The sequence below is a fragment of the Arachis hypogaea genome, chromosome 7 (assembly GCF_003086295.3).
Source record: "Arachis hypogaea cultivar Tifrunner chromosome 7, arahy.Tifrunner.gnm2.J5K5, whole genome shotgun sequence".
NCBI classification, from domain to species: domain Eukaryota; kingdom Viridiplantae; phylum Streptophyta; class Magnoliopsida; order Fabales; family Fabaceae; genus Arachis; species Arachis hypogaea.
Window position 1 is genome coordinate 60,499,167 of NC_092042.1, and position 14,480 is coordinate 60,513,646.

Genomic DNA, 14,480 nt, shown 5'->3' on the forward strand with positions numbered 1-14,480 from the left:
TTTGCTTTTGTAGATGGAGGGTCCTCCTATGGCATTTGTATTTCACTATGGTGGGAAGTTTAAGAAGGATGAGGGTGAAAATCTGTACTATGAGCCCGATCACACAGAGGTGTTAATAGGAATTGACAGTGACACACTTGATGTGTTCTTTGTGAAGAGTTACTTTAAGGAATTGGGATATGCTGAGGCTAGGGAATGTTGGTGGAAATCTCCTAGAATTCCCCTTGAATTTGGGTTGAGGAGGCTGGCCACAGATGATGATTTGATTGCAATGGTCAAGAATTGTAGGAGGAACTTCAATTTGATCAACCAAGAAGAGGAGAAGAGACAAGGGTGAACAGCCAACTGGGTCAAGCACCAGGATGAAGAGGAAGTACAATCCAATCAGGTGCGTGTGTTGTGGTGAAGTTGGACACAACAAGAGAGGTTGTGCAAAGAAGAAAAAAGTAGATGCTGAGGAACAAGCTAGGCAAATACAACTGCAGCTTGCACTTGTTAAAGAGCCTGCTCCCCCTACAGATGAAACAAACACCAATAATGATGTTCAATCCCTTTCTCTACCTCCTCCAGTAGTCCAGCCATAACCTAATGTGACAATCAGCCAACCAAAAGGCCCCCTACCAATACAAGATACCCAACCTCCTGTTGAAGACCTTCAAGTTAATTACTTATTGCTTTATCTTTAACACCACTTGTATTTATTTAGTTAAAAAATAATAGTTCTACCAACTAGCCTATGTAGAATGCAAAGAGAGGAAGGCCACCTAAATTGCATGTCATTAAACGCAAGGCAAGATTGAATGCCTCCACCAAATCACCTGTGGCCATATCTGCTGAAACACTGAAAGGAACAAGTTTTGCAACTGCTAAGTAGATGCAAAGCTTTATGACATTTGTGCCAACTCCAGGCTTCAAGTATCCAAGAAAGAAAGATTAAGAACTAATTAGGAAATGTGTTTTGTATGTCGTTGTTATTAGCTTTTGGGAACAGGGTTGTGTAAACTGGTTGTGTTGTCAGGATATTTTAGTTAGGCCTATTATGTTTTGTTTTCTTTAGGTGAACAATGCTATGGAACCTTTGTTTTGAATTGCTCTATTAAGTTGTGGATCCTTGATTACCCATGTGGTATATCTACTAAGACAATATAATATGATTATGATGTTTGTTATGGATTATAACAATGATTATGTCTATTCTGATGTATGCAGCTTTTTGGTGAATTTATATTTAGGTACAAACATCACCATATTGTATTTTCAATGAAACCTATCATGCTCAAAGGACAAGTTTATGTTGACTTAAACACAATTAAGCTAGAACACCTAATTTCATTCATAAGTCACATCATCATTACATATCAACTAATTCAATCTCAAAGCTCTAACAACACCCCTAAAAGCACAACAACGTAACACTCCATCTGTAGCTATACTTAGAGATACATGTGATCAAAAGTGATGCACAAATGACAGTAGCCACAATCATTGCAACTGAGATTTACATTATTAGCATCTTTACTGCTCTAACTTCATCCTCCAAACTACTTAATCTCCATGACACATTCAATCTCCATTCATTATAGTCACCACTAACCTTTGCATTAGTTTCTGCCCCTGCTGCATACCCATTATCATCAACCCATTTAAAGAAGTTGCAGTGGCTTCCCTTCTGAATATTTTCAAAAAAAAATATCAATTTCAAGTGCCCAACAAAATAGACATAGAAAATGGGAAACAAAATTAATTTATCCTAACTCATTAGGTATCTTGCACAAGTGTGGAACAACCTATCTGAATTCTCTCTTGTACCATATTTTTTGATCATTGTCTTCAACACGCAAAAGCATGTCTGGTCCTCGATCTTCCTCTTCCATCGCATACAAGAGTTGGAACCATGTCTACCAAGAGACTGAGATGGCAAGCCACCACTGCAACTTCCATTCATCATGACAACGACTAAACAAACATTCAGGGTCAACTACTACGAGAATCACACACATTTATGCTTCAACTAGGGTTAGGTTAGGGCTGTAATATTAGGACTAATATGAGCTAAATAAACAAATTTATCTGCTCAGCATTAACGTCATCCATGCTGGATTGTGCCATGCTAAAACTTAACGTTCCAGCTCAGCAAACGTTACACACCTCAGTAACTGAGATGACGAAAGGACAAACTCCATCAACGTCGGTATCTTTCGGGGATACTTTTGATTAATTTTATCTTTCAAGGACCAAAATGGAGATCGGGGTATATTTCAAGGACGATTTTGACTATTAACTCTATGTTATATATTATTGAGGATTTTTCGATGTTAATGTTTTAGAGTTGAGTGACTGAGGTTGCATGCTGTGTTCGTTGCTGTCACAGCATTATGGTGGAGTTTCTATGGACGTTGCGGCTACCGATGTTGTGAACAAAGAGGATAAAATAGAGTTTGTTGTATAGTTGAGTCGCGATTGAGGTAGGAACTTTTTCTTAAAACTCATTTTATCTCCAAAAATTGTTGCAAGTCAATGTTAATGCAAAACATGTATTTTTGTGATTTCGTAAGTCTTACGGATTGAAATGAGTTGCCTTGAATGATTGAAATTGGATGCTTGATTGGTTTATTGATCGATTGACAATGTTTAGTTGGGTTTTGTACTTGGTTTAAAGTTGTTATGATGATGGTTGAATTGTGGTTGTTTTTGATTATTGAGTTGGCATTGTAGCGAATGAAAGCTTGATTTGAAAATCTGTATGTCTTATTGAGGAATGGTTTGGTTTTGAATCCGTTGGAAAGGATTGAGAAATGATTTGATATTGCCATTGGTTTGATTTTAGAAATGATTTGAGATTTGAAAATGATTTACTATTGGCATTGGTTTGAATTTAGAAATGGTTGAGAAGAGTTTGAGAAATGGTTTGGTTGGGACGCGAGAAGGGTGGAAAAATCCGAGTTTTAGGAGAGATGCTACCAACATTTTTATGAGAATTTGGAAGTTTTATTTCGGTTAATTTGATTGAAGAATTTTTTGATTTGATTTTGATTTAACTAAAGAAAAGAGTATGATTTGGGGTATTTTAGTGAACTTTGAAGTGATTATTAAAGAATAAATGGTTATGTTTTGGAATTGCAAACAGGATAATTTTTTAGTCCTTTAAAAGAGACATAAACTTAAACAGGTTTTGAAGTTAGTTTGGGACTTTTAGTTGAGCGAAAATGAGGATTTAACTTGCTTTTCAAAAGAATGACTTTGGTTTGGCTAATCACAAAAAGGATTATGTTTTCGGGTATTCGATTGAATGGAAATGAGTTTTACTAATTTGATATGAATTGAAGAGTTATGATTTAAGGTTTTTAATTAATTTAAAAAAATGAGATTGGTTGTCACTCTTCTAAAGTTTAGAAACTGTCCTAGAATTTAACTTAATAAATCTTGATTTAAGGTAATTTGATCTAATATTATAACTTATTTTGGTTTGGGTTGATTTAAGAAAATCATTATGTTTTGGGTCCTTGGGGGAAAAGCTTTGAAAGTTTTTAGTGGTTTTCGAAAGCAATTGAATTCAAATGTTGAAACTTAAGATGGGTTATTAAAGTTAATTTGAGACTTTCGATTTGGTTAATTTGAGAAACGGGTTCATGATTTACTTATTTAGTTTTGAGTAACAATGAAAAGAGATTCATTTGTTTAGTTAAAAATTCAAAAAGTTAATTAATAATTAATCAAAGGGTTTTGAGAATAGGCAAGTTGAGATTGAGGATTCTCTCTCTTGCTGCGGTAGACAAGTTAAGGTTGAGGATTTCCTCTTTTGTTGCGGTGAACAAGCTTGAGGTTGAGGATTTTCTCTCTTATCGCATCCCGGAGTTGGATAGAAGGTTGAGAATTTTCTTCGATTCAATTCTGTATTAGTAATTCGATTTTTTGTTATGATTAAGATTATATTTGATTGAAATATGATTATAAAGAATTGTGGACCTGATTATGATCTAGGTAATGTTTGATTATGTTTGATGGAACTGTGATTTGGATTGATGTGGTGAGGATGGTGGCTTTGTCCCGCTCACGAATAAGCAAGTTGAGATTGAGGATTCTCTCTCTTGCTACGATAGACAAGTTGAAGTTGAGGATTCCCTCTCTTGTTGCAGTGGGCAAGCAGGGTTGAGGATTTTCTCTCTTGTTACATCGAGGAATTGAATGGAGAAGGTTGAGGATTCCCTTTTATTCAATTTCTGGTTGTGGTATGAATGAGTTAGGTTGAGGATTCCCTATCGTTACATCACAGTCTCTCTTTGATTAGAAGGTTGAGGATTCCCTTCGTGCTGAGAGACGATATCCGGGTTAGCTACCGGATGTGTCTGGTTTTTAGCAATATAACCGACACGTGAGCTCACGGCCAGTAGGACATGCATGCATCATACTGCATTTGTTTGCTATTGTTTGGGCGTGCTTAAATGTTTTGATTTTTCTATTTGATGAATTCTATCTAACTGTTAATTGTGGTACTTGCTATAACTCTTCTCTGATTATGTTTACCTTGTATTGTTTGTGTCTGTGATTGATTCTGTTTTGAGACCAAGTGGTGATTTGTTTATATGTTGGGTTGGAGGTCATGACTTGATTTTGTATTGGATTGGAGACCGTACTTGATTATGTTGAGATATTTTTAGAGTTTTCAAATTCTTATAGTTAAAGAAGAGAACTTTGAATTTTGGATAATTAATTGTTGTGGTTTTGAAAAAGTTCATAAGACAAACAATGATTTTTGCTTTTGAAATTCATTCTTCTTTTTATTAGTATCCTCTTATGACAATTCTTAAATCCTCTACTGAAAAATCTGCAAGGACGATATTTTCAACCCCCTACAGACTTCTCTTTTTAAGACAGACGAAGAAGCTATGTGAAGTTTTGCTGATTTCATTGTGCTGTTTTGTTTGGATATATTGGTCATAGTTTCTCCCCTTTCCTTTATCATGATATTTTTGTAAGAGGGATAATATTTGTATGAATTCTATGTATATAATATTTGTAAGTTACTTGTGTAAAAAATTTTGTATATATGTATATTCATATTTGTCTAAAGTAAAAGAGAGCTTTTGGTTTTTAAAAGAAAATAGCAATACAATTTCAAGTTAAAGGCATCTATTTTATTGTTAACTATATTGAAATCATCATAATATCTTCGCTATTAAAACGACGCAGTCGAAAGTGTGACATTCTTATAGTAAAGATGTTACACATATGGCGCAAAATTCCAAGGGATTGGAATGAATGGAATTCTCTTCCATTCTTTGAAATTGATTTTTCTTCAACATTGCTTGAGGATAACGGTGTTCTCTCACTAAATGTACATCAATTAATAAGGTTTTGCATACAAAATACAAAAGAGAATGATAAGTCAAAAATTGAAGTTCAGGTTGTCTTGTGGGAAGGAAGCAAAAAGATCACATGGCCCTACATTTCTACAATTTGAGTTTAGTAATGTCGATCTTTGGAGGAGCATATGTATATGCCTCGTAGTTGATTTGTTGGCCCAATGTACTCAATTTTGTGAAAGTGGTAATCAGATCAACCTGAAAAATTACAGGAAAAAAATTAAGTAGCAGGTAATTTTTCAAATTAAACAGCACCTTAGAAAGAATCCAAAAGATAAAAAGAAGTCAGGAATGCGTATTGAATTGTTGATCATAATTTGGTCACCATACCAATAATGATTGTCACAACTCATAAAGGCTAATACTTCAATTAGGGATGGCAATATTCCTCATTGCGCCAAGTTCTCCGCGGGAAAGCCCTGAATGGGGCCTCCTCCAAGATGGTGATTAATATCCGGGGAGGGGAGGGAAGGGGGCAAAGTATCTTGAGGCAAGTTTGGTAATCCGAGCAGGGATTTCACCCCGCTCTCCAAGATTTTCGAAATATATAAAATATCAAATCTGTTAAACATCTAAGTATTATTGCCATTCAAATCCAACCAATTAGATTTAACACCAACAAAAAATTACTATCACTAAAAAGAGCGTGATTATACGCTCACACGTCATTCTTCCAACCAAGTCATTTACGTTCGCGTGCGAGGTTTTACGTTATCACCGTCTTCTTCTTCTTTCCGAACCTCCAAACTCCTTCTCCTCCTCCTTCTTCGCATGTTTTTTCCTTATCGTCATTCTTTTGCTACTACTGTTGTTGCTATGTTTTTTTTCTTTTCCTCCTCTCTTTGGTAATTTTGTAGCATTATGTGTTTTTTCTTTGTTTTATTTTTTTTATTGGTTTTATTCCTCCCAAGAGAGTGAAGTAACAAGAATTATAACAAAATGAAATAAGATGAAAAAGAAAAAAATAAAAAAGAAGCAGCAATAGAAGGTGAGGAAGAAGAGTTTTGAATTGTGCAGAACGACGAGTCGAAATGCATATTAATTCACTCAGAAATGAACCGAAATTATATAATGATTGTGACACAAACTCAGTTCGAAAACATAATAATCAAAAGTGTACCTTATTGACATCCAGAATGAACCGAAAACTAAATTTCGAATGAACCGAAATTACTTAATGATGACGATACACAAACAAATTCGTTTCAAAACAAGCACAGAACAAGTGCACCTTATTTAAATTTAGAATGAAACGAAATTACTTGATGGTTGCGTTCGACAACAAGCACATAAACAAAATTGAATGATCAGAAGTGCACCTTATTTACATCCAGAATGACACGAAAATTAAATTTTGAATGAACCAAAAATTACTTAATTATGACGATACATAAACAAACTTGTTTTAAAACAAGTACAGACCAAGTGCACCTTATTTAAATCCAGAATGAAACGAAATTACTTAATGGTTGCGTTCGAAAACAAGCACACAAATAAAATTAAATTATTAGAAGTGTACCTTATTTACATCCAAAATGAAGCGAAAATTAAATTTCGAATGAACCAAAATTACATAATGATGATGATACACAAACAAACTCGTTTTAAAACAAGTATAGACCAAGTCAATTTTGAACAAAAACACATCTAAATCAATTTTGGATTAAACAATATCATCAATATGACAAAAAATTCAATGATAACGATAACAATAATGATAATAACGACGATAATGAAAGAGAAAAATAATGAAAAAAAAAAGAAGAAGAAAACGACGATGTAGCATTAGGGGTGAAAAACGTGTGTGCGTGAATTTGAAGATGCAGCAGCAACAGCACGAGGGGAGAAGAAAGCATGAAAAAGAAGCGTGTGAATCGAAAAGGCTTGGTTTGGGTGAGTTTGTAAGAAAATATCTTTTTTTGAGTTATTTTTTTTTAAAAGATGTTATGAAAAAGTAAAAGTAATTTTATGTTTGGGTATCTAACGCAAAAAGATTTTTTTATGTATCAATTATGTTTGGCTATAACAATATAAAAGTATTTTTTTGTTTATTTATTACATGAAAAAAAAATTTTAAGAGAAAAATATCTTTTAAAAAAAATGTAAATTACATTTTCTCAAAAAAGATATTTTTTATTTTTCTAGTGCTTTTACTTTTAATACTAAAAATTTGCCACACATTAAAAAATAAAAAAAATCCTTTTTATTAAAAAGATAATCTTTTTTTTCTAAATAATAACACCCAAACATGCACTTAGTTAAATCACTTGATGTAGAGATTTATTGATAAAATATTTAACTTGTCCTTAAAGAATAATTCTTAATTTAGATATTTTGTATAAATATAAATCTAATTAAATTGAATGTTACATCAGTATATTGTATTTTAGGAGTAATAATATTTTGGAGAAAATAAAAAATTAGCCTAAATAATTTAAAATTATTTTATTTAGTATCCATTAATTATTATTATGTAATTTTAGATGTGACTTTATATATATTTAAAATTATAGATGTTATGTTATATAAGATAATTTTACTGGAATTTTGTAAGGACGGTGGGGAGACGGGAAATGGTACCGCCGGGATTTTATTTTTGGGGGGGGGCGGGGGAGGAGGAATTCGGAATTCGGGGAAGGCACCCCATCCCCCTGACATCCCTAACTTCGATAGGATAATTGAGACAATTCAGGTTATCTCTGTTGCATGTCTGCTGCTTTTATGACATAAATATACTTACCTCATAATCAGTCTGCGAGACTGTTTCGCGGCTCCGTTGGTATTTATCAACCCATGGAGCAACGTCTTTATCGGAGGCCAATTTGGCCTCTGTCGCAGCCTGATCAGGGCCTAAGAATGCAGACAGAACAGCCAGCTGACCAAACAAGAAGAAATAGGTTAGTAACATCAACTTCCTTCATTATTTTTCATTTTTATCATAGTAAACTTTCATAATCTTCACATTCAAGTCCGATGAGTTAGGGGATATGATACAGAAGACCCCTTACTTTATAAGTATATAATAAATCTCCTATGAGTTATATGTTATATAACACTAGATACACCTATATTTTATAATTTAAGTATGAGAAATCAAAGGGTATTGCCTGTGTATCATTTCTATCCATGCATCCCATCTATGGCATGTTTTCTTGCAATATTTCAGTAATCAAATATGTGAAATACCTGGCGAGGACCAAGGCCTACAGCAGAAAACTTGTCTTTCATTTCCTGAACACTTGCTTTCTCCCATAAGGGAACTCTCCCCTCTGGATCCGGCTCTTGAGCATCTTCCCTACCAAATTGCTTGTCGAACAGTCCCCACTGGGATCAAAAAAATAAAAAATATGCATTATTTGATCAAAGTATGAACATGTAATAGAACTCTATTAAAGTAAACAGAAGCAACAAAACAGCCAACAGAACAAGAGCACTGAGAGTGCTCACCACAGCCTAGATCCCAATCCTTTCTTGAAACTGAAAAAATGACAAGAGTGTATTCCTATAACGGTAACTCAATTCTTGTTATTTACAGCTGCAACCCCCCTATTTAATTGGCCTTCCTAGACTTTCAAAAGTGCAAAAGCATAATAGGCCAAACTGAGAGTATTTAACAGCAAGGCTCACAGAGCAAGAGGATGGGATAGTTGCAAACACGAGCCCAAAGACTAGTTCTTTCTTTACTTAATTTCATGCATATATAGGAGACAAGTTGGAGTAAAATGCACTCATAGTTACACCTCAATCCCTTCAATTCCTCTAAAATCAGATTCTCGAACATACTCTTAGCAATGTGTGATGAAGATATTGATGGACATCAAAATGAATATTTGTAATATCTCAAAAGCCATACCTGCCCATTTGATCCATATGCAGTGTACAGTAAATTTCCTTTCTCCTCATTTCCACCACATTTTCGAATCGCAGCAGCTATAAATGTAGACTTAACAGCACTTTGTGCTACAAAAGAAAAATAGTGACATTGAGTTGGGGGAATTCGAACATATCTCAGCAAGCTCTATGCAACTTAATTTCGAATGAATTTACAGGAATGATCAATAGGTATAAGTGTAACATGTATGGTATATAACTATTAACTGTTACGGTTCAACTTTGTGGTATAAGAAAGTATAACCTGCATAGTGGATTAGATCTGCATATGATATGGGTCCAGCTTTTGAATATGAATCTATCTCCTTTTTTGCTTCCTCTATTAAACTCAAGGCACCAGATAGTCTCGTATTTTCAGGTCTACTTATTTCTGAGCTTCAGGAAGATGAGAAAAAGGATAGAAAATTATAGTTATCAAATGGAAGTGTCAAAATGATTTCATTTCTGAAGATTGAAGAACCAACTACATAACCAGAAAATCTAAGATATAGTAAACATAAAGAAATAAGAAGGAATAACTTTTTGAGCTTTAAGAGTTGTTATTACCTTGTCACATTAGAGATAGAGAGAGGAGGGCCTAAAAATGTAGAAATTTTTTATGTAGAACTAACCCCATTTCAATGTACCTTATTTATCTGATACCTTTTTGTAGAGAATATGAAGTATCTACTTTGGTAATATTTAACATCACTGTGCTTAAAGAACTAAGCTTCATCAGTTATAGGGAATAGTTCCATGAATGCTAATTCCAAAGAAAAAGAATTACCTGAATCTTATAGAGCCATTCGGGCCACCCGATTTCGTTGCCTACAAACTTAAGCAGACACCAATCAGCACTTATCGTAATGGTAGACAAACTATCTCTATATGTGAGTGATTGTGTATACGATTTATTCTTTTGTTTTTTTTTCTTTCACCTTATCATAGGTCACAGCATCATTTAAAGCCAGTGTTAGCAAGGATGGAACTAGATCAGGATTTCCCTGAAAAATAACCAAATGTCGAATTAAGTTGAATCCACCACGGAATTCTATTTTCTAGTTAAACTATAAACTCCTAAGGAGTATGACATTTGTAAATTCTAAATGAAGACAGGTTTTACAGTTATAAGATGTAAGTAAGCACAACTTAATATACCTTTATGGCTGTAAAAAGCGTTCCCTTAATCTTCGCTGCAAGAATAGAATGTTAGAAACTAAACAAGGGAAAACCAGTTGGCCTTTGACAGATTAACAATGGCATGAAAATGTAGACCTGGAGGACCTTACACTGGAATTCAGAACGCTGTCTGCGCTGTATCAAATCAGCGGCATTAGCAGTTCCAACAAGGGATCCAGAGCTTCCTATCAATTCCTACAACAGATACAACTCATTATCACATTAATCTAACGCAGTAAGTGTATATGTTAGTTAATATTAGAGTAAATATTTATATTCATCACTCGTAGTCGTACACAATGTCAATATATATGCAGAGCCATTTGATTCCATGTGGGTACAAGATGCTGTTTATACAGGTGTTAGGACTAATTTGATAGGGAAAAGAGAAAAAAAAATGAAAACAAAACAAAACAAAACAAAAATGAAAGAAAAGAACAATGCAAAAAAAAAAAAAAAACTAATGTTATTATTTATTTTTTAAAGGTTACTTTAAAACGCTTGGAGAAAATGAAAAAAACTTAAAGGACAACGTTGATACTTAATCCAAACGATACTTTACCCAAATAAAAATTAGAAATAATGGACTAATTTAACTTCTCTGAATTTTTGTATGAATAGAACTTACCAAGCCAATAGTCATCCCAAGGGATTTAAGAATGTCTCTTCTTTTCAAACTGAAATGTCCTTCGTCAATAACATGATAACTGGCTTTGATTTTATTATAACCACAAATTGTTACCTAATATGAGCACATTGAACAACGGCTATGATGATAAGTAAGAGCTAATAAAATAAATATGTCGTGTCACAAACAATGCAACAACATCACAGCATTGTTCAAATTGGCAAACAAGAATTGCAGGCACACTGTGTAGAATGTAGAAAAAAAATAAAAGAATGAAGTATATTGAAGAGCAAAACTTACTAAACGAGGGTGGTGTCTGATGGTGGTGGTGGTGGTAGGTGATGAATCATGAGCAAGTGGAAGAAGAGAAGGAAGAGTTGAAAGGAAAGAGACACCCATTCTTGCAACTAAGTTTCAACTAACGAGAGAGAGAGAGAGAGAGAGAGAGAGAGAGAGAGAGAGAGAGAGAGTTATGTGGAGTGTGCCAAATGCCAAGTCATCGGATAATTGCATTATCCAGAGAAATCTTTTGCTATTTGCCTATTGGGTTCTCTTAATCTGACCCAATCCTAATCCTTCACCGTTCTATCCGACCCGCTTCTCACATTTTTTTTTTCATTTTGGTCGATGCTTCTCTCAATTTTTTTATTTTGTCTTTAACGCCTTCTTTAAGACCAAAACAAATGACCCAACCAACTACCACTTTTTCTTAGTCTTACAAACAAGAACTTTTACGTAAAAAATACAAAATAAAATAAAATAAAACTACCACTTTTTCACTTCTTCGAGCCATAACATTATGTAAAATTAGAAGTGCACATGACTCGGTTTATCCGACGATCCGGTTCGAATCCGAATACTTTAGGACTAATTTAGTTGGATTTTATCGTATTTAGAATTGGGTAAGGATATCAAAAATAAACCTTGTCATTATTTAAGGTTGGATTCGGGTCAAGACGAACCTAGATTCGCCCGACCTATGTGTACTCTAGAAAGACTAAAAAAGGTATATATATTTTAAATTAATTCTAATATTATGTTATATTAATTATAAGCTTATTGTTTTGCTTTTAATCACATTTGTTGAATTAGGAAATAGATCAAAGAAACATGAAATTTGAATTTATGGACAAATTCAAATTCAAGTATGGTTATCAACTTCTCTGTAACAAGTATTTTTTTTCTTCTTTATAATTGAGTGCATAATAATTTTTTGACATCAAATTTATCAAGACTCGGACTTCACCAGGTTTTAGTATGGCCCGAAAGTAGTGTGATTTCACCAGTCTAAAACCGGATAAGGGTCTCAAAAATAGCTTCTCCTCTTTTCGATCCTGATGCACCGTATGATTTTTCACTGTCGTGGTTACATCCTAATTCTATCCACCATCCTTTTGATCACATGTTTGGAGGTCCCGTTCCAGCACATCAGGATAGTCAGGTAGTGCTTGAGCCTGGCTCTGTCCTCGATGATTACATCCCTGAGCCTCCTCGAGTAGGATTGGATATGTTGATAGAGTCGCATTCTGCTTGCTCCTCTGACCCTTTCACTATAGAGCCTATCGGAACTTTCGCCACGGTGTTTGGTCTGCCCTCAACAGTTGAGCAGATTTCTCCTAGTAGTATAGTTTTTGCAGGCGACAGTGGTGATGGTAGTCCCAGAGTACACCAAAGGTCATCGTTATTTCTGATGACGAGGACATTGAGGAGATTGAGATTGTGGATCTAACTTCTGAGGACGATGATGATCCCGAGATGGATACAGAGATCGTGAACTTCTAACAGCGATTAGGTAGCGACATCAGCATCTTCTTTTGGCAGCGCTCCGGTTTAGTGTTTCTTTTGTTTTAGACTCTCATTTTTGTTTTTCGAGAGTTCATGTTAGAAGACTAGACTAGTCTAGACGTCAGATTATGGGCTTCCTATATGGGCCAGATCCCAGAGATGTTTTGAGTTGTATATACGTACATGTTGAATTTGGAAAACTAATCCAAGTGATGAACAAACATTTATTATTACCAATTGTTTCTTTAATGTATTTGGTTTAGTGTGCAAGCAAATAAATAAAATACTTGGCCCAAAAATAAAAATCATCAAGACCACAATCTTTGGTCCAATTAGAACCAAGCCAAGCTCTATCATATGTCCATAAACCGAATACGAGGAAATAAGATAATGAGTCCAAAATCCTTCAAGCCTCATACGGGTACCTACTCCCACTTTTAGATACTTGAACCCCAAATTTATTCCAATTAATTTTCTTGAAACTTCCTCCGATAGCCAAAAGTCTTCTCTTCTCTCTCCTCTCTCTTTTCACTTCTGTCACGTCACTTAGCAAGAAAGAAAGAAAGAAAAGAAAAGTGCAGAACCTATGGAGTATTGTAGGACAAAAAGCATGTTGCCAAAACAAAGCAAGAAGAATGAACTACAATCGAGTAATGAGTTACATTCGGTCAAAGCTCATCAAAAAGCATCTTCCCTCATTTGTGCTACACCAAGAAACCAAGAAGAAATCAACAAAGTCTCAAGCACAAATCAAGCAACAATGGAGAAATCAAAGTCAAAGCTGAAAAACAGAAGATCAATGCTCAAAAATAAAACTTGGAGCCAAAGCAAAGCTCCACGGTCAAGATTGAAGAAACTTGAAGAAAAAGGATGAGAGAGAATGGGTGAGTTGCATGCAACAGATTAGGTTTTTCTCTCACCTCTATGATGAAGCCGCTGCAAGACTCTAATGATAGAGAAGAAGATAGCGTTAGGGTTGAACGTGATTCAACCTTAGAAGCTTCACTCTTCTATAATAAGGGTGAACAACCAAGAGTTGAAGGCAAAGAGAGTAAGTAAAAGGCACAGAATTCAATTCTCATAGCTACCCAAGTTGATTGAGTTCTTCTCCTTCATGTTGTTCATTTAGTATTTTTCTTTTTCTCAGTTTAGTTTGTCTGAGTCTCATTGAAAAAGGCAAACACAGTAAGGTTTGTAAGAAAAATCCAATGAGAGATAAAAGGCAGTGAGATAAACTATGAGAAAAAGTCATAAGATGTCTCAGAGGTTCTTTGTACATCTTTCTGTGTGGTAACATGATCCTGTAGGGATTCTCTGGCAAGTTGGGTTAGCACTTTACTGTTGAAAGCTAGATTGAGATCTAGTCAAGTTTAGATTGGGTAGATCCTAGAGAAAACATTGGTTATGTAATGTGTTGAAAAGTTAGTGAAATTTTATCATAATTGTAATGGAGACTGGATGTAGGCTACATTGTACTAAGTAGCTGAACCAGAATATATCTGGGTGTTACTCCTTCTTCTTTACTCAACTTCTATTTCTGTTAATCAGGAGATAAAATAAAAATGTCTCTCAACGCGTTACGAGACAAAAGTAAAAATATCTCCTAAGTTTCTTTGGTAAAGCAAAAAGTAATATTCAGCAGAAAAAAAGTTAAG

The 14,480-nt window shown here is 34.5% G+C and overlaps 1 protein-coding gene and 1 long non-coding RNA gene across 3 annotated transcripts; one reads left to right on the forward strand and one right to left on the reverse strand.

Moving 5' to 3' along the window:
• Nucleotides 1–5,230: 5,230 nt before the first annotated feature.
• Nucleotides 5,231–11,730, reverse strand: LOC112703206 (thylakoid lumenal 29 kDa protein, chloroplastic). Of its 2 annotated transcripts, XM_025754549.3 has the most exons (11): nt 11,341–11,730; nt 11,041–11,154; nt 10,523–10,607; nt 10,392–10,426; nt 10,172–10,237; nt 10,021–10,061; nt 9,499–9,629; nt 9,217–9,323; nt 8,550–8,687; nt 8,104–8,238; nt 5,231–5,561 (listed from the first exon to the last, which is right to left on the reverse strand). In XM_025754549.3, exons 1-11 carry the CDS (start codon nt 11,437–11,439, stop codon nt 5,451–5,453), a joined length of 1,062 nt encoding a protein of 353 aa, XP_025610334.1. In that variant the 5' UTR covers nt 11,440–11,730; the 3' UTR covers nt 5,231–5,450. The 2 variants fall into 2 exon arrangements, with proteins under 2 accessions (XP_025610334.1, XP_072055608.1); XM_072199507.1 differs by lacking the exon at nt 11,041–11,154 and having other exon boundaries at nt 11,341–11,584.
• Nucleotides 8,132–9,521, forward strand: LOC140174497 (uncharacterized). The gene is made up of 2 exons (XR_011864050.1): nt 8,132–8,260; nt 8,530–9,521. It is a non-coding gene; the product is annotated as an uncharacterized lncRNA (long non-coding RNA).
• Nucleotides 11,731–14,480: the final 2,750 nt, after the last annotated feature.

Bases quoted from the DNA above. Each gene is read 5' to 3' on its own strand.
- LOC112703206 (XM_025754549.3), bottom strand. From the start codon at position 11,439: ATGGGTGTCTCTTTCCTTTCAACTCTTCCTTCTCTTCTTCCACTTGCT. The intron at 10,608-11,040 runs GTAAGTTCTATT...TATCTGTTGTAG, and splicing joins TTGGGATGACTATTGGCTTG to GAATTGATAGGAAGCTCTGG. The intron at 8,239-8,549 runs GTATTTCACATA...TTGTTTGGTCAG, and splicing joins TAGGCCTTGGTCCTCGCCAG to CTGGCTGTTCTGTCTGCATT.